This window comes from Panonychus citri, unplaced genomic scaffold (genome assembly GCF_014898815.1).
Source record: "Panonychus citri isolate SS breed McGregor unplaced genomic scaffold, ASM1489881v1 Contig00028, whole genome shotgun sequence".
NCBI lineage: Eukaryota > Metazoa > Arthropoda > Arachnida > Trombidiformes > Tetranychidae > Panonychus > Panonychus citri.
This window is the reverse complement of record NW_026515433.1, coordinates 2,554,990-2,572,669: the sequence shown is the minus strand read 5'-3', so window position 1 is coordinate 2,572,669 and position 17,680 is coordinate 2,554,990. Positions and strand designations below refer to the sequence as shown.

Here is a 17,680-nt window from a genome sequence, read left to right as displayed (position 1 = left end):
ATTTACTAGCAAAGGTCTTTATATAATGTATACTTGAATTGGGGGTTTCCAAATATTTGATAATAGTCTTAACTGATCCGGCGTATCAGCCTTCAGATCTATAAATAGATAAGAAAAAGGTTTTTGGGTCGCATCTTCGAATATCTGTGTCAATGCTTTTACTTTGTTAGGGTACATTTGCCTCGCAATATTACTAATAATTGATTTATCACGTGGATTTTTAAATAGGACGAGATAATGAGAGTTTAATGTGATGTTACGCATTTCATTACCTTTAACGAAAAAGTTTTGAACTAATAATATTACTGAAATATTTCGATGATGAGAGCCTTCGTAAATAATTCGCTAATTACCTGACTTTTAGATGATTCATGCATGAGATCGTCAATAATTATCCATATCGGATCATTTTCAGGGTTAATATTGTTTATAAGGTCATTTGACAAACCTTTTATGAAAGTTACACCAACAAAACTTGCAAATGAAGGTTGGTATTCACCGTATAAATAATAAATGTGTTTAGGTGAGGGGTGTGAAGCGAAAAGTGCTTCTTTAATCAATTTTTGTACCCAAAAAGTTTTTCCAGAACCAGTTGGACCACTTATCGTCATGGTAAATGGATGTTTCAAGTAAAAAGTGTACATATTTGCTCACTCGACTCCCTTTTCTTTATATAAAAGGGTTGGATTCTGAGAATTTCGTCAGTGCTCATCATGAGTAGTTCAGATTGGAAAACTTTTACTATCGTTGATGATATAGTTTTTAGTTTGTGCTTCAATCAAAGTGTTAAACGTATTGATATAAGATTGAAAAGACAAGGAAATTCACGAAATACGGTGTTTCTCTCACTCCTTCTGAAGTTGATCATTGTGTTAAGTTTATCACTGTAAAGAACAACCTGAATTTTATCATCTATCAATTGAAAAGCTGCTGGAGCGAACTTTTGGTTGAAGAAAGGGACAAGTCCTGACAACTTCATCGTTTTGGAAAAGGTTTCTCCTTTTATTCCCTGCAAAATATCTCTGTGGAGATTTAAAAGAGAAGGATCAACTGTTTGATTTGTTTATTGTGTCCAAAAGTACTGATAAAAACGATTTATTGGAAAAAAAGTGGGCTATATCTACTAATCCAAAAGATTGTGAAAATATATTGGAAATCTTGGGTATTCAAGATAATTCGGGTATTCGTACTATGGATTTTGAAGTTCTCAACAAATTTGCTGATGAAAAACCAGAAGTTTTTACCAGTGGTAAACTTGTTTCACGTAAACCGATAGGTTACATAAACCTGATCATAATACGAATATATAATCATGGATATTTTTTGCATACTTTGATGTGCAGGGATTTTATATTAATGGTCTCTTTCATCCTGCAGAGGTATGTATGATAACCAAAAAAGATATTTATCATGTAAAAGTTAAAAAATCTTGTAATTGTAACCCTACTAAACAAGAACAAAAAAATATAACTTATTTAACCAAGTATCATCATGGATTGGAAATTACGGAGGAAGGAATTCACTTCAAAAGACTTAGATGGGATCTTAAAAAGATCTACAATCGAGTATTGGCTGAACCATCGATTTATATTGCTTGTAAATCAAAAGAAGCTGCCGACTTGTTGGACTTTTATTCATTACCCAATCTGAATTTAAATGATTTCAATGTAAATCATGTTGATATTGACACTGGACGTCGTCCTTGTCGATTCCATGATCAATCTAAACAATTTAAATGTTCATATAACATTGTTAAAGATTTAAAAAGACATGTTAGAAATATGTGTTAAACTCTGATTATAATCTTAATAATAAACGTTTTTTTAATATAAAACATTAAATGTATTACATACAATTATTCATATTTGATCAATATACAATAGATTATAACTGAAACTTGGATAGATTTAGTGAAAGTAATGTATTGCTATCTTGGTACAGTGCGCATTTATGGTTTTACAGGAATTCTGCTTAACCTATAGATTTTGTGCAGCTTTTAATATATGCATTTAACATAACTTTTAAAGAGCTTTGATTGATATATTGCACGACAAGATCGGTTGAATAGTTTCTGAGATACAGAAAGTTCGTAAATTCGAAATTTTCGAAGTCATTTTTCTCATAGAAGGAGACATTTTTCGAAAAAAATTTCCATTGACCTACTCGTCTTGAGCGAAGCTCAAGAGAAGTAGGTGAATTGTTAAGAAAATTTCGAACTTTCGAAAAAGCACCATGTAATTTTAACATTGAGTGTATGGGATACGTTTAATCACCGTTGACACGTCTTCAAGGTATTAATAAACTCGTAATAGAAATTTTCGAGGGTTGACATTGACTTTGAACCAACAATATTGAATTTTCGAGATGAGAAGAAAATCGCCACTTGTTTACCCACTCGAAACATTATTCCAGGAAAAAGTTCAGGTTCCCATGTGAACTCAGGATATTGAATTATTTTATTGAGATTAATTGGAAAATCTATTGTTCCTGAAGCAACAATATTGACTATTTTTGATTTAACAATTGAGTAATTAGGTAACACATTAATTAATACATTAGTTGCTTCATCTAATGATTTCGCGCCTACGACATTGACTTTATTAGAACGATAGATTAGGACTTTAACTTTTCCACAGTTTAATATATTACCACTAAAATAATAAGGATCATAATTAGGAAAATCGTTTGGTTCCAACCTTGAGTTAACTTGAAACAAATAGTCATATTAACTATTCGATACATCTTTAATTGATTAATTAATTAATCAATCTTATATAGCAATGCAGATGATTAAGACATTGATGATTATATTCGTCATTGACCAAATTAACAAATTAATTAAGAAATTGTCGAAAAATGGACTTAATAATCAATCATCAATTGACAATTGGTCAGTTGTCAGTTATTCGTATTTAATTAAAGTTAAAAAAGTTTTAATCAACTTTAGAAAGTTTAATTATGCCTAAGTGGTTAAAACGATCTGCTAAAAAACAACGACTATTGAAAAATCGTATGAAATCACTGCAAAGAACAACAACTATTTGAAAAATATAAATGTAAAGAGCTTAGTGTTGTTTTAACCCCCTTGGAATATATTCCACCATTAAAACGGATTAATGTGACCGAAGGAGTTGTGAAAAATCCATTTTTCATCGGTGAACAATCATCAAAGGAGATTCAAAAGATCATCGAGGAATTGAATGTGCTTCAATCCGAAGAAATACGTGAATATAATGATGATTTTGTGCGTTTACTTGATGAATGTTCGGTCACCGTTGAGGAAATTTTCCCATTGATGATGGATTCATTGATTTTGTTTTAAAATGATCTAAAACCAGTACATGATTTCAATGAAATCATGACTGATGATTTGTTCAAATTATAAATAAAATATTTGGAAAATTTGATCATTTTAAGATATACATTTTTATTTTCGTTTCGGAAAATCAAGTTGAAAAAGTAAGAGAAAAAGAAAGAGTAAATTTGTGTGCCAGAGGTGGCATAATATCACTACTAATAGTAACAATTAGTAAATGAAAATGTCTATTCGTTTGGGTGAATATGTTTCAACAATTAACAAACCATTGTCAACGATTGTTTCACAATTAGTTTTAATGATCTTAACTATTTTGACCATCACAAGTAAACAAGTCACCGTTCATGGTCAATTTAATGAATCACAATCAACAATTAATAATAATGAAACATTGCTAATTAATAATAATATTGAAGTAACGACATCAAAATCATTAACCATTGGTTCATCACCAACAATTAACGTTAACAGTTCTGGTTTAGATGATCAACAATTAACAACATCACAATTGGACTCACATTATTATCATGTTACTACACCGGATGAACTATTAGATGATGTTAACACCCAACAATCAACTTTAATTGCTGTGCCACCAGTTATCCGAAGTGATTACAATCAACAACAACAACAACAACAATCAACCAATCTGAATAACTCGTACACGCGAAATCAAACAATTTATAAATCACCGATAACAATGCCTAATGTTACAACCAATTCATCGTTAATTCATCAAAATAATTCACTAATTACAACTAATCAATCAATGATTATGATTTGTGATCCAAACAGATACACATTTGACCATCAACAAGTTGCTAAATTTTTCTTGACCACAATGATCCTGTTGGGATTTTGCTGTTTGTTAATTGTTATCCTTTTGGTCCTGGTCATTTATATTTACCGGAAATTATCAAAAGGACGAAATGTCAAGGTATGGTTCAATAAATGATAATCACTTAATTGTAGCAATTAACTTAAACCAAGTTCTCAGGTCTAAAAGTTTAAATTGAACAAATGAAAAATGTAAAATCTTTTGTCAACCAAAAATAAAGGAAAACCATTTAAATGAATGATAATATTTTCAATTTCTTTTATTTAATTGTAATCAAAATCCATCCTTTTAATCATAATGGTGACAATCAACAGTTGTAATCAGTTAATTGTGACATAATAATAACACAATCAAATGAATTAATTTCAAAAGTTGGCCATAGTTGGTTAGGTAAATCAAATTGATTCCCAAATAGTTTTCATTATTATCATTATTAACTAGTAATCAATAATGATTAGTGATATTTACGTTAACAATTTAGTCTCATCATGATTGATTGATTATCATCTTCTTCAGAATTTAATCATCATCATCATAATTAATTGTATCATTGATGGTTTGATTGTTTCTTCCGTGTAAATGACAAAATCATTTTAACCTTTTTTTGTTGATCGTTGTTATTGTTTTCTTTTACTCTTCCGTTAATTAGATTGACAGTTTTGCTAATTGTTACCAATGATTTACCTTTTCTCATTTTCTTCCTGACAATTAGGTTTCTTCAAGAGAAAATAATAACGGAGCAAATATTGAAATTGATACAATTAAAGATGGACGATTTTATCCAATTCAGGATAATCCCGCTTTCGATGAAGATGAATTTGTTGGTTCTCGAACTGATTTCAGATTCTTCGAAGTCTCTAGTTTACCTTATAATCGTAATCAAACTAATCATCATCAAGGTAACAAATCAACAACTGAAACTTTTGGTTATCGTCATTAATGTAAATACACTAATTGTCATTGGAATACACAGATTGTCAATCTAATTAAGTTAATTTATGGTTATTATTATATCCAAGCAACTGAGTAGATCTCATTGTTTTCAATAGCTTTTTAATGTGAATTTAATTGTCAAAACAAATTGTAATTATCTATTGTAATCACTTTAATAATATAATCATTTTGTTTTTCTCATTTGCTATTTGATTCGGATTAATAATCGTGACAATAAGTGCAACAATTAACGATCCCAAGAGTTAATAGTATACAATTTACTTGACCTTCTATTGTTATTATTTTGGGTTAAAGGTCACTTTTGATGAGGATAAGCCCGGAGGGCTTAAGACAATCAAACCAAGAAACTTATTCGTTGGTCAAAATCAATAAATGAATGCGACAAGTGTTGTAATTAGTTAATCATCCGATACACTAAATTAAACTAAGATGCGATTTACTTTGTTATTGTTCACAATTAACTTGCCTTGCAAAACTTATCCCTTACAATTAACTCTAGATTGACAACTATTCATGGCAACAAATTGATTGCTCTCCCGAGTGATTAATTGTGACTTTATATTCAGTAGAATCCGCATAACAATCAAATTAAACAATTTCTCTGGTGATAATCAGTCTGTATCACTGAAATTATTAATATCACATCTCAGTTTTAATCTTTAAAAGGCAAAATCATCATCATCTTCATCGTACTCATCAATATTTGGAGAAACTGATTCCTTGGTTTTAGATTTTAAATTGTCATTATTATCTTCATCTTCATCGTAATCAATGTCATCGTATTTAATTGCTTCTGGTGGTTCTCGGAATGATACTCGTCGATTGTTGGTCCGAACTTCACTTTTCATCAATTTATCTGCTAATTTGATTGATTGTGACTCTGTTGATCCAGTTGAATGATAATAGCCGACAAGTAAACACTTAATTAGTAAATTGTTGTCAATCGAGTTGAGTAAAGTTGCATGTTTAGTACGGATTTTGGTTCCAATAGCTAAAAGAGATTAATTTTATCTAGTTAATTTTAGAATATCAATTTTCTTTTCACAATTAGATTGTAATTGTGATCATTAATTACCTTGGAAATGAGACAAGACATCAATTGGTGATGTTTTTAATTCACGAATTGGCAGAACCAATTTCCGCTTCTTTTGAGAATCCTTTTCAATATAACGACAGATTATTGTGTAATATGGTTTATCGGCAATCGATAAGCTGGTCACTTGATACATGATTAACAATCAAGACAATTAGGACAATTTATCTCGTTGATTTTGGTCAATTTTTTTGGCAATTTAAAGCCAAAACAACAACAACAAACCGTAACCAAAGTAACCGTTGGCAAAGAAACACGATTACTTTTGAACAGTTCATGATTACGAATAGTTAATTTTCATCTTGAATTATAATAGTGATAACATCTTCAAATCGATATATACAAATTGGATAGTTGATTGGTTTTAATTGTCCACATAAATGTTGTGTTTCTTGATGTAATCAATGACTGATGAATTCAATAAATTGCTTGGATAATTTCCTAGTTTGATTTCAGCTCTAAATTAATGAGGAAGAAATTAAGAGAGAAAATGTAATTAGCTTAAATTGAACGGAAGCAAATGTCGATATTTACCTGGCCTTGGTTGAACTATCGTCGTTTGGTATAACATGATTGGCGATTATTATGTTATTTGAATGACGAGATAAAATTGAATGTGAAGCGATAAATTTATCAGCATCTGAGCCAATTCTTGGAATAATGAATAATTTATAGCCTGAGGAAATTTTTTCTAAATCAGAATCAGCCCATAATCCAGGAACCGCCATACTTTCAATCAGATCACCGCCAGAGACCATCCAAAGTTGTGCCGATGGACCAAATTTATCCTTCATGTGACATTCATGATAATCAAGAACTTGTAATGTCTTTTGCCAGTCCTTTTGATCAGATTCCCATGAATTACACTCAACCCAATCATCTAATTGATCTTCGACCAGAGCAAGATTAATCATGTTGATACGATGAAAACTTGGGAGCAAATTTTTCCTCTTAACATGATAAAGATCATTAACCGGTGAGATTATCCCTTGAACAACTGATCCTCCGTTAATCCGATGTTGATCGTCTGACGAGACGAATTGTTTAAATATCCTCATCATTTGTAAATGCATTCGCGTAACGGGATTGAAAGATCCACACATTAAGGCCACTATCGGGATGGAAGACATTGTTATCCAATTTTACCTAAACAATTAAACTATTACCCTTTCATGATTATGACTGGATGGCTAATTGTTACTTCTTAGTATTTGATTGGGGATTGGTGGTAATTACCTTTGGTTAATTGATTGAATTGATCCTCTGTCAGGGTTAATTGTGACCAACCAAAGTAGATTCCAGTTGGAAGGTTAATATTTTTAACAATTTGATGATCAATATTTGCAGTTGGAATCCCGAGTTCACTTGATCCTCGACCAAATCCTTTAACTACTTTACCGGAAACAAAAAAGGGATAACAATCTGATTCAGTTGAGACTTTTTCATGGACTAATCATTTGATAAAGTTGAATAAGTCACTAATTAATTTTAAGATAAATAAAAACACATGATTGAAATTCACAAGAAAAATCAAAACAAACGTAGTTAAATTGATAGATGGCAACACAAGCAGTGAAAATAATATCAAAGTGAAAGTGAAAATAAATCATCAAAATTTGATGACCATATGAACGAGACTCTTGTATGGACTCAATGGAACTGTGACCTTTCAGATCCAACATAAAGGTTATTTATCAAAAAACAATACACTTGAAGGTCATTTGAAGAACATTTTGAAAACTAGAAATTTCTTTAAGTTTACCTGTAAAGTTTCATTCGATTTGTGGCAAAAACTTCCGAGTTAATTAAAGCTCTGTAAAAATCAATCGAGAGATAATCATTTACCATTCGGTCCAAGTTATTTTTACGAAAAAGTCATCGAAGGTCACTAACCTATCCTCCTCTTTAGGACATCGTAATCACCTTAAGGATCAATATGTAACAATTAAAGGATTCGCTAATTAAATTGACTTCATTGTCTGTTCAAGATGATGAAATAAATTTAAGAAAATTTAATGTTAATCGTTGATTGGGACGTTTTTTGCGTTCGTGAAATTACAATTTGGCCTCAATTTCATTTAGATGCAAAATTTTTGAAGGCACAACAATTTTTCAACGTATTTGATTGTGATTTTTGATTTAGAACAATTAATCCTTCATTATGTTGATTGGACTGATTAAGATCACCAGAGATTCGCTCTTCTTCAATCTCATGAATTCGCGTTGAAATTATCTCCTGAAAGGTTAATCCTGCCACTCGATTGAACAATTGATTAACATTTTCACCCGTTTGAGATGAGACACTCCAATATTCAGCCTTCATTTGATTACTAATTCTGATCGCTTCCGTTTCCGTAAATTCGAGAGCGGCTGGTGAGACACAGTCTCGCTTAGAACCAACAAGAAATAGTAAAGTATCTTCAGTGACCCTTTTAATGTCCGAATGCCATCTAATTGTATTCGCAAGAGATTTTATATTGGATAAATCAAAGACAATTAAGGCCACGTTAGATGCTCGATAGTAAGAACTTGTTATACAACGAAATCTTTCCTGGCCCGCAGTGTCCCAGATCTTAAGAAAATGATACAAATTAACATAAATCGATTATTCTAATTGTAAACAAACAATCAACTGATTCGTTTTTACCTGAATATTAAAAGGTAATCCCAATATTGTATAAGATTGAACATCGAAATCAACTCCAATCGTCTCTTTGTGGTCAAATGCAAACTCGTTGGTACGATATCGATGGATTAACGAGGTTTTACCGACCCCAGCGTCACCGACGACAATACACTTCGCTGTTCGAGGATAATCATCAGTAATTAGTATTTGTTGTTCACAGAAATCAATTATTTTCCAATCGAAATTCGGATAACAATAAGGTGTAGCATCTCTCAGGTAAGACGGTGGTAAACCCGAAATGATCCTACTAGTGGTCATTGGAAAGCCGTTTGATTGTCACATTTTAATCACAATTGACAATTAAGATGATCCATTGATTGAAAAAGTTACAAATCACAGGTAGAAAATGAATATTATCAATATTAATCACGATTGATGGTAACAGGATTTTCCTATTGTAAGAAATGAAAGATTTCAATGATAATTAGTAAGATAAACAATCAAGTTGAATCATCAATGGATTAATCATAGTTAAGAATAACAATTAACCTTAAGGAATGATTAATGAACAATGAGAGAGAGAGAGAGAAAAAATTAAGAGGTAATCAAGTGAATGAGAATTATAAAATTAACTATTAATAATATTATCCTAGAGATGATTGTTGGTTAATTACGTTGATTGGAACACAATGTAAATTGATCTTTCTCACTGATTTCTATTAATTGCTGGTTAATAAATCAATTGTTTTGGTAGAGACAACAGAGATTAACAAGAACAGTTAATTGTTCAATTTTTCCTTCTTTTGGGAAATAAATTAGATGGTTAATTGTAAACATTGATTGTCCTTGTTATTAAATTATATTCACCCGATTATCAAAGGATAGACTTTAAAGATTTGATTTTTGAATGATTGCCAGACTTCCTGATGTTTAAATTAGTTGTGAGTTGATGATGATAATCATCTCAGAATTTGTTTGCTACTGTGGATTAACAGTCAATCAATTTAATTGTTTTCTTCCGTGTCAACAATTAACTATAACAAACATCACAAACTCTGTTGAGAAAAGGATTTGATCAAAAATTAGTAATATTATTACACCAATTGTTATGATAGAATCAAATTAAATTGTTCTAATCTGAAAGATTGATAGTTTTCTGTTGATTCACAATTAAATTGTCATGGTTATTAAAATGGTTGATTTAATTACTGATCAAAAGTTTTCCTTTGGTTAAAATTTATCAACAATTTGGTGAACAGAAACAACTTTAGAATTTTGAATTTAACTGTTACCTTTTAAGTAGTTGATATTTTTTCCTGTCGCTAATTTAACTGACATGTTTAAATATAATTGGGTTGAATTTTCCTCGTTCAATATTAATTATTTTTCAAAATAAACAATTAATTGTTAATTTGGGAAAGAAATTTGAATTTCGGTCATTTGGTTTGTAACTTTTTCGATTTTGGCTCCATCTATGTTTAGAATGAAACATTAGACATTTAAATTTTTTCTTCTTTCATTTGTTTTTGTTTCTATTGTCACAATTATCTTATTGTGATCAATTAATCAACTAATTAATAGAATTTGATTTTCTTTTTCATCTTATAACAATTTACTTTTCCATTTTCATCTGACCATTTGATTTGCTGGTTAATTGTTGATCAATTTTCTTTTCTTCTCTCTTTCTTTTTTTTTGTTTTCTGGTCTTTGAGAGCCTTTAACCTGAAAATTGTCATCATTCAATGATAAAGAATAACAATCCAATCTTTTGGTGTTTTCAGTTAATTTTTTTGTCTATTCTAATCAACTATTGATAAATTGCGAAGTACTATTCTATTTTTTAATCATCAAAATAGGTTGATCAGTGATCTATGATCTGTAAGTGAATAGTTATTGTAGCTTTAAAGCTTTCGCTTTTGGCTAATTTATATTTGTGACTTTTGTCAGGTTAGTATTTATCTTACCTTGTTTCTGACATTTATCTTAATGATTAAGTTTAATTTTCATCGATTTTTGTTAATTTCTAATCATCATCCTTCATATCTTTTCCTTTTACAGATTCCAAAACTTTTTGCAAAATGCTGATAACCTGCAATTAATTTAGTCTTCAGCCTGTTTTGAGAAAAGGTGAATATTGTAATGGATTTCATGTTATCTTAATAATTTATTTCTCAATATAATATATTAATATTTATCTATAATTTATTTATCTTCCGTAGGTTTTACCTGTTGACTGAATATTTTCTTAGTGACGAATTTAAAATTAATTTATAAAGTAATGTTTGAATACCATTATAATGGATTTGCTGCTATTGACTGACTTTGTTGATTGATTTGGTTTTGATTTACTTTTGGTGATCTCTGTTTTTCCAACGATTTAAGAAACTTGATTTTATTTGATAAATATAATATAATATACTGACAATTATCTTGACAATGGGTGATATAATTCACACGGAACCAGACCGAGTACCAAGTCCTTGTAGGTTGGAACATTTTAGTGATAAACATCCAAAACATACACTGGAAGCATTACATTCGTTACGAAAGAGACGAGAATTATGTGATGTAGTTTTAATTGTTTCAAAGAGGAAAATTTTAGCCCATCGAGTTGTCCTATCAGCATGTAGTCCATATTTTCATGCAATGTTTACCGGTGAACTTCAGGAAAGCCGTCAAGCAGAAGTTGAAATAAGGGACATTGATGAACATGCTATGGAATTGCTGGTTGATTTTGCTTATACTTCCCATATTGTTGTAGAAGAAGGTAAGTTTATAAAAAGATCAGAATCACAATCAAAATTAATGTAACCAATAATTTTCTCTATAATTAGGTAATGTTCAAGTATTACTTCCTGCTGCTTGTCTTTTACAAATGACTGAAATTCAAGAAGTTTGTTGTGAATTTTTAAAGCGACAACTTGATCCTAGTAACTGCCTTGGAATCCGAGCTTTTGCCGATACACATTCCTGCCAGGAATTACTCCATTATGCCGATAAATTTACTCAAGAAAGATTTCAGGAAGTTATTGAAAGTGAAGAGTTTCTATTACTTCCGGTTCGTCAATTGATCGATATTATTTCCAGTGATGAATTGAATGTTAGGTCGGAAGAGCAAGTCTACAATGCTATTATGTCCTGGGTTAAGTATAATGTTGCTGAACGTCGGCAACATTTACCATTGGTTCTAGAACATGTTCGACTTTCTCAACTGACGGCTAAATTTTTAGTTGGCACCGTTGGTTCAGATATATTGATAAAAAGTGATGATATGTGCAGAGATCTTGTTGATGAGGCGAAAAATTATCTTCTCCTTCCCAATGAGCGAGCAACTATGGTTGGATCAAGATTTCGACCTCGTAAACCAATTCGAAAGGGAGAAGTTCTATTCGCTGTTGGTGGTTGGTGCAGTGGCGATGCCATTTCAAGTGTTGAAAGATACGATCCCAATACAAATGAATGGAGAATGGTAGCACCCATGAGTAAACGTCGATGTGGTGTTGGTGTCGCGGTTCTGAATGATCTTCTTTACGCTGTCGGAGGTCATGATGGTCAATCTTATCTCAATTCAATTGAAAGGTAAAATATCAAATTATCTTTACTATTTTAACTCATTTAGATGATAAATTTGCGTTTTTCTCGTTTTCAGATATGATCCTCACACGAACCAATGGTCAACTGATGTAGCGCCAACAGATTCATGTCGCACGAGCGTTGGTGTAGCTGTTTTAAATGATTGTCTTTACGCTGTCGGAGGTCAAGATGGTGTTTCTTGTCTTAATTATGTTGAAAAGTGAGTAGTTCTTGTTGATGATTTTTCTGACAATTTGATCTAATAATTTTTATCATCTCTTTTTTATTCAAGGTATGATCCTAACACTAACCGTTGGATAAAAGTAGCTCCAATGAGTACCAAAAGACTAGGTGTTGCTGTTGCCGTTCTCAATGGTTATTTATATGCTGTCGGCGGATCCGATGGATCATCACCTTTAAACACTGTTGAAAGATACGATCCACAATTGAACAAATGGTCGATGGTTGCACCAATGTGTACCCGTCGTAAGCATTTAGGCTGTGCTGTGTATAATAACATGATCTATGCCGTCGGTGGACGTGACGATACGATGGAATTAAGTTCAGCTGAACGATATGATCCTCGTTCTAATCAATGGCAGCCAATTGTTGCAATGACCTCAAGACGATCTGGTGTTGGCTTAGCAGTAGTTAATGGTTACCTTTATGCGGTCGGAGGTTTCGACGGAAACACTTACCTGAAAACATTTGAAGTCTATGATCCCGATAAAAATCAGTGGAATCTCAAAGGTTCAATGAATTATCGCCGACTCGGTGGTGGGGTGGGAGTGATCAAGAATATCCATGAAAACGGTCCAATACTTCAAATTACCAACGAAGTTCAATATGTTTATAAAAATGAACAAACGATGATTAGACCTAAAAATAAGCCTTGTCGTTGAAGGATATTGACAATTTACTAATTTATATAATCAATCACTTGATTTGGATTTGGGAACCAGTGATTATCGCCACAATTTACTTTCTTTCCAGAGTAGCTACTGATTAAGGAACAATTGATTCCTGGGGATGGGAGGGAAACAATCAACTAACTAATCAATGCCATCAATTTTTTTCTTCTTCATCTATATTAGATTATATCATTTTCAACTGACAATTATCATCGATTATTATATTAATTGTCTCATTGTAAATTTATTCACAAAAGGATCTGATTATTATTTATTGTAAGAAAAACAAAGAGATTACAAAGTTGATCCAATTTTTTGTCAGAATATTGGTAAATCATTTCTTCCTGATTTTCCTAAATCAATTTTGTTTACAATCAAGGAAAAAGAAACAATTTAATTTGTAAAATTAAATTTATTCAAATTTACAGTAAATTAATTTCTATTTAATTGTTGAAAATAATCTTCACTCAAATTTAAGTATAAATGTTAATGGAATTTAGAAACTTGATAATCTGATAGATTAAAAGTTTACGATTAACTTAATTGTGTTTCCTTTTAAGTACTTGGATTAGTTGATTGTTCATTAGGATTGAATGAAATACTGATCATTTGATTTAACAGTTAACCAACAATCGAGAGATAATTTTTCCCTGGTCTCTTTAATATCGTTGTTAATTGCTTCAATTAAAGATTCCAAATTATCATAGTTTTTCTCATCACGAATCTTACCACAAATTAACGAGTTAATTGTTACTCCATAAAGATCACAATCAAATTTATTTAGAATATGAATTTCCAATGCTTTCTCTTTATTGTCATAATATGGATTATAACCCAAAGCAGTTGACATCATATAAATTGGAGAAACTAAATTAGATCCATTGTCATTTAGAATTGGTTTTAGTTTATCTTGTTGATCTGAAGAAAAACAAAACAATTAGTAAATTTAATTTTCGTTATGATTAAGATTACGAAGACATTAGATTTCACAGCAAATCTACCAATTCATTTTGATCATCAGGTATGTGGATTAATTTGATGATTTAAGTGTATAAAAGGCCAATTGTAATTGTTGCCAGTGATCATTAAGTTAAATACAATTGAAATTTTACCTTCTAACAATCAGCAAACCGATTTGTTTACAATTTAGAGTTGATAACATTCAATTGTCTGGTGATGATCACATTACCCTTTGATTGGATGGCTAATTGTTACTTCTTAGTATTTGATTGGGGATTGGTGGTAATTACCTTTGGTTAATTGATTGAATTGATCCTCTGTCAGGGTTAATTGTGACCAACCAAAGTAGATTCCAGTTGGAAGGTTAATATTTTTAACAATTTGATGATCAATATTTGCAGTTGGAATCCCGAGTTCACTTGATCCTCGACCAAATCCTTTACTACTTTACCGGAAACAAAAAAGGGATAACAATCTGATTCAGTTGATTTTTCATCGGGCATTTTGATAATTATAAGTAACTCTTTGAGTTGATTAAGTCACGATAATTGTAATCACTAAATTAACGTTGAGAAAACGTTTCTTTTTATTAGAATACAAGAAAATACTCACTAGATGTCGCTCTGCTGCGATAAATTCTCGGAGTTGATCACCTAAACTCCGCCTTCTTTATGAGATTTACTTATGATTAGAATTGATTAATTGTGTCAATCTGATAATCAAAGAAAAAAACTCTAATTTTCATGAATTAAACACTAGATCAAATAGTATAGCTTGGCAATTAAATCATCAAGAATCGTCCATTTCATCAAGTCCATTCCATTCGTTGAAGTGCTTCACCTTAACCATTTATATTTGAGATTCTGAACTTTGTTTACATTTTTACTTGATGCTTTTAATGTTGAGATTAAATTGTTTCCTTTGATTATTGTGATTCATTCTAGTTGATTTTGATTCTAAAACATTGTTACTACAGTATTTAGCTAGACTTTGGTCTCTGCTGTTCTTGTTTTATTACAATTTCTATCATTGTGGATCTTTCAGCTTTCAACAGATCGACTTAATTACTGTTTCTAAATCATGAATTTCCTCCGAATCAATAGACTTTTGTCTTCCCATTTAAGTAAGTACATTTTTTTTCTCGAAATTTCTTATTGATTAACTTTTTTTTGTGTCTTCTATAATTTCAGATTACAGTCGGAATTGTATCAAATTTTATTCCTCTGCCGGTGAACGATTAACTGATTACAATATCAATGAATCAATCCAAGTTTCGGAAGCCGGTGAAAGGATTTTACATGTTCAGTTGAATAGACCGAAAGTTAAAATGCAATCAATTTGGATACATTTTCTGGACTCACTCATATATTTGGAAAATTAAATGATGATCGACATTATCGAGTAGCTATTCTATCAGCTGTTGGTGACTTTTTCTGCGCTGGTATTGACCTAAAGACTTTCCAATCGTTTGTACCCACTCACACTGAAGATGTTGGTCGAAAAGCGTTTGCATTGAGATCGGTGATCAACATGTTACAAGAATCATTTAAAAAAGTTTCCATTTGTCAGAAACCAATTATCTCGGTGATCAACGGTGGTTGTATTGGTGCTGGTCTCGAGTTAATTGCTCTCTCCGATATTCGTTACACTACTCAGGATAGTTACTTTACTGTCAGAGAAGTGGAACTTGGTTTAGCTGCTGATATGGGTGCTCTTCAATTTCTACCTTTAATCATCTCTAATCAAAGTACTCTTCGTGAACTTGTTTACACTGGAAGGAAAATCAATGCTGATGAAGCTCTTGCATTGAATCTTGTTGGTAAAGTTTTACCCGATAAAGAAGAGGCAATCAAATCAGCTCTACAATTAGCGACAACAATTGCAAGTAAAAGTCCGGTAGTTGTCCAAGGAGCTAAAGTTGGTCTTGATTACTCCCGTGATCATGGTGTTTGGGAGGGATTACAATTTATGATCCATTGGAATATGTCAATGTTACAATCAGAAGATTTAATCAAATCAGCGATGGCTCTCATGTCTAAATCACCTGAACCTCCAAAGTTTGATGACCTGTAAACCCACAATCAAATAATTTACACTTTCGTTTGCTCAATTTTTGGATAAATTTTTATTTTCTGATTTTCTGAAAATCAATTATCATCTAACTAATAATTTTTAATATTCTTGTTAATGTGGATTCTATGTTTTAATACATTTCGTGGACAAATAGTCGTGGATAATTGTCCACAGCTTTGTGGCGAATAGGCTTTCCCTTTGATGGTCTTCCAATGATCTAAAAAAATTGGACAAAGGTGCCACATACAATGAGAGTTAAATTGTTTATTTTACAACATTGTATTAAATCATTTAAATGAGAAAATAAGATGATGATTAATTTGTTTTCATTAAAAAATTCACGTTAAACTGAAGTTAGTGGATAATTGAGAGATTAAAGGATTAAGATTAGGATTAAAACTTAGATCAGCTGGTAAAAGGGATGAAAAAGGTGATTCATTAGCCGACGAAACACCAACTTTTAGACTCAATGGTGAGGCTACTAACGAGGTAACAACTTTGGAGCATATTTAGTGCCAGAAACAAAGCGTTTATTATTCGGAATGAGAATTGGATGAAAAATCATAAACATTGAGTCTAAATTTGGTTCTGACCATCAAATGACCCTGAAACTGTATCCTAACAGAATGATCGGAATGACCTTGATATCAAAATATGAAAATGAATATTGTCTAAACCTCCACAACTCGAGTTTGAGGTGTGAATCTTGAAAAGCAAAAAGGTTATTCAGAAAAACTTTTCGGTGAAATTCCCTGTAGTTGTAGAACAGAATCATCTAAAGTAACAGCAAAAAGTTCGGATATTCTTGATAAAAGTTTGGATAATTTTGAATTTGATAAAAATATTTCAACAAAAATTCATCGTTTGATTTTGCATGAAGAAAAGTTTATATTCATGAAGCAATTTTTAGATTAATTGGAATAACATTTTCTTTTTGAGATATTGTCTTTATTGGTACAAAACTTCATGAAAATCGTTTCAAATTACTATAAAAAATTCCTGAAAACGAAGAAATTTACAAAGCTCAAGGTAAGAGATAAATAGAAAAATATACAATGAGAGCTTCTCAGTTACGTCATTTATGTTTGTATGAATTTTGATATCGTTTTTCGTATGATCATATTGAAGATTAAAGTGAAATTCGACATCATGATGAGGAAATAGTAGCTGAGAATTGTTCTTTAAAGTTACCTAAAGAACCTCGTGTCTCTAGAAAATTGCTCCGAAATCATTTATTATTATCAATTGAGTTTCTATTCGTTGCATTTGGAGTTGAAAACGATCATTGTAAACATGTAATTCTGTAATTAACAATTTCATGATTGGTTCATGATAT

The 17,680-nt window shown here is 31.2% G+C and overlaps 7 protein-coding genes across 10 annotated transcripts; 3 read left to right on the top strand and 4 right to left on the bottom strand.

Annotated features, from left to right (window-relative positions):
- The first annotated feature begins 3,521 nt into the window (after positions 1-3,521).
- LOC128397138 (uncharacterized) lies at positions 3,522-5,288 on the top strand. Its single transcript, XM_053357818.1, has 2 exons — positions 3,522-4,253; positions 4,867-5,288. Exons 1-2 carry the CDS (start codon positions 3,534-3,536, stop codon positions 5,092-5,094), a joined length of 948 nt encoding a protein of 315 aa, XP_053213793.1. The 5' UTR covers positions 3,522-3,533; the 3' UTR covers positions 5,095-5,288.
- Positions 5,289-5,738: 450 nt separating this feature from the next.
- LOC128397145 (uncharacterized) lies at positions 5,739-6,346 on the bottom strand. The gene is made up of 2 exons (XM_053357827.1): positions 6,184-6,346; positions 5,739-6,099 (listed from the first exon to the last, which is right to left on the bottom strand). The coding sequence occupies exons 1-2, from the start codon at positions 6,335-6,337 to the stop codon at positions 5,768-5,770; spliced, it is 486 nt and encodes a 161-aa protein (XP_053213802.1). The 5' UTR covers positions 6,338-6,346; the 3' UTR covers positions 5,739-5,767.
- A 140-nt stretch (positions 6,347-6,486) lies between these two features.
- On the bottom strand, positions 6,487-7,859 carry LOC128397141 (nicotinamide/nicotinic acid mononucleotide adenylyltransferase 2-like). Of its 3 annotated transcripts, none has more exons than XM_053357824.1 (3): positions 7,438-7,859; positions 6,736-7,368; positions 6,487-6,659 (listed from the first exon to the last, which is right to left on the bottom strand). In XM_053357824.1, exons 2-3 carry the CDS (start codon positions 7,329-7,331, stop codon positions 6,566-6,568), a joined length of 690 nt encoding a protein of 229 aa, XP_053213799.1. In that variant the 5' UTR covers positions 7,332-7,368; positions 7,438-7,859; the 3' UTR covers positions 6,487-6,565. The 3 variants fall into 3 exon arrangements, with proteins under 3 accessions (XP_053213799.1, XP_053213798.1, XP_053213797.1); XM_053357823.1 differs by having other exon boundaries at positions 6,736-7,347; positions 7,438-7,857; XM_053357822.1 differs by having other exon boundaries at positions 6,736-7,360; positions 7,438-7,855.
- Positions 7,860-8,198: 339 nt separating this feature from the next.
- Positions 8,199-9,868, bottom strand: LOC128397140 (ras-related protein Rab-34-like). 2 transcript variants are annotated; one of them, XM_053357821.1, is made up of 3 exons: positions 9,695-9,868; positions 8,849-9,279; positions 8,199-8,773 (listed from the first exon to the last, which is right to left on the bottom strand). In XM_053357821.1, exons 2-3 carry the CDS (start codon positions 9,143-9,145, stop codon positions 8,276-8,278), a joined length of 795 nt encoding a protein of 264 aa, XP_053213796.1. In that variant the 5' UTR covers positions 9,146-9,279; positions 9,695-9,868; the 3' UTR covers positions 8,199-8,275. The 2 variants fall into 2 exon arrangements, with proteins under 2 accessions (XP_053213796.1, XP_053213795.1); XM_053357820.1 differs by lacking the exon at positions 9,695-9,868 and adding an exon at positions 9,377-9,659.
- Positions 9,869-10,374: 506 nt separating this feature from the next.
- LOC128397137 (kelch-like protein diablo) lies at positions 10,375-13,617 on the top strand. The gene is made up of 6 exons (XM_053357817.1): positions 10,375-10,774; positions 10,886-10,954; positions 11,047-11,594; positions 11,662-12,406; positions 12,477-12,620; positions 12,693-13,617. The coding sequence occupies exons 3-6, from the start codon at positions 11,264-11,266 to the stop codon at positions 13,300-13,302; spliced, it is 1,830 nt and encodes a 609-aa protein (XP_053213792.1). The 5' UTR covers positions 10,375-10,774; positions 10,886-10,954; positions 11,047-11,263; the 3' UTR covers positions 13,303-13,617.
- On the bottom strand, positions 13,293-14,875 carry LOC128397144 (putative riboflavin kinase). Its single transcript, XM_053357826.1, is given in 3 exon segments — positions 13,293-14,229; positions 14,562-14,714; positions 14,717-14,875. Coding segments are annotated over 3 exon segments (546 nt in total). The 5' UTR covers positions 14,775-14,875; the 3' UTR covers positions 13,293-13,894.
- A 59-nt stretch (positions 14,876-14,934) lies between these two features.
- LOC128397139 (delta(3,5)-Delta(2,4)-dienoyl-CoA isomerase, mitochondrial-like) lies at positions 14,935-16,598 on the top strand. Its single transcript, XM_053357819.1, is given in 3 exon segments — positions 14,935-15,394; positions 15,462-15,593; positions 15,596-16,598. Coding segments are annotated over 3 exon segments (924 nt in total). The 5' UTR covers positions 14,935-15,351; the 3' UTR covers positions 16,345-16,598.
- Positions 16,599-17,680: the final 1,082 nt, after the last annotated feature.

What these genes read in the sequence shown, in the direction of transcription:
- LOC128397138 (XM_053357818.1), top strand. Translation starts at nt 3,534, where the DNA reads ATGAAAATGTCTATTCGTTTGGGTGAATATGTTTCAACAATTAACAAA. An exon ending in CAAAAGGACGAAATGTCAAG is followed by an intron (nt 4,254 to 4,866) that starts GTATGGTTCAAT and finishes CCTGACAATTAG; the next exon opens with GTTTCTTCAAGAGAAAATAA.
- LOC128397145 (XM_053357827.1), bottom strand. Translation starts at nt 6,337, where the DNA reads ATGTATCAAGTGACCAGCTTATCGATTGCCGATAAACCATATTACACA. An exon ending in TGTCTTGTCTCATTTCCAAG is followed by an intron (nt 6,100 to 6,183) that starts GTAATTAATGAT and finishes AATCTCTTTTAG; the next exon opens with CTATTGGAACCAAAATCCGT.
- LOC128397141 (XM_053357824.1), bottom strand. Translation starts at nt 7,331, where the DNA reads ATGTCTTCCATCCCGATAGTGGCCTTAATGTGTGGATCTTTCAATCCC. An exon ending in GATAGTTCAACCAAGGCCAG is followed by an intron (nt 6,660 to 6,735) that starts GTAAATATCGAC and finishes TCATTAATTTAG; the next exon opens with AGCTGAAATCAAACTAGGAA.
- LOC128397140 (XM_053357821.1), bottom strand. Translation starts at nt 9,145, where the DNA reads ATGACCACTAGTAGGATCATTTCGGGTTTACCACCGTCTTACCTGAGA. An exon ending in GATTACCTTTTAATATTCAG is followed by an intron (nt 8,774 to 8,848) that starts GTAAAAACGAAT and finishes CATTTTCTTAAG; the next exon opens with ATCTGGGACACTGCGGGCCA.
- LOC128397137 (XM_053357817.1), top strand. Translation starts at nt 11,264, where the DNA reads ATGGGTGATATAATTCACACGGAACCAGACCGAGTACCAAGTCCTTGT. An exon ending in CCATATTGTTGTAGAAGAAG is followed by an intron (nt 11,595 to 11,661) that starts GTAAGTTTATAA and finishes CTCTATAATTAG; the next exon opens with GTAATGTTCAAGTATTACTT. An exon ending in TATCTCAATTCAATTGAAAG is followed by an intron (nt 12,407 to 12,476) that starts GTAAAATATCAA and finishes TCTCGTTTTCAG; the next exon opens with ATATGATCCTCACACGAACC.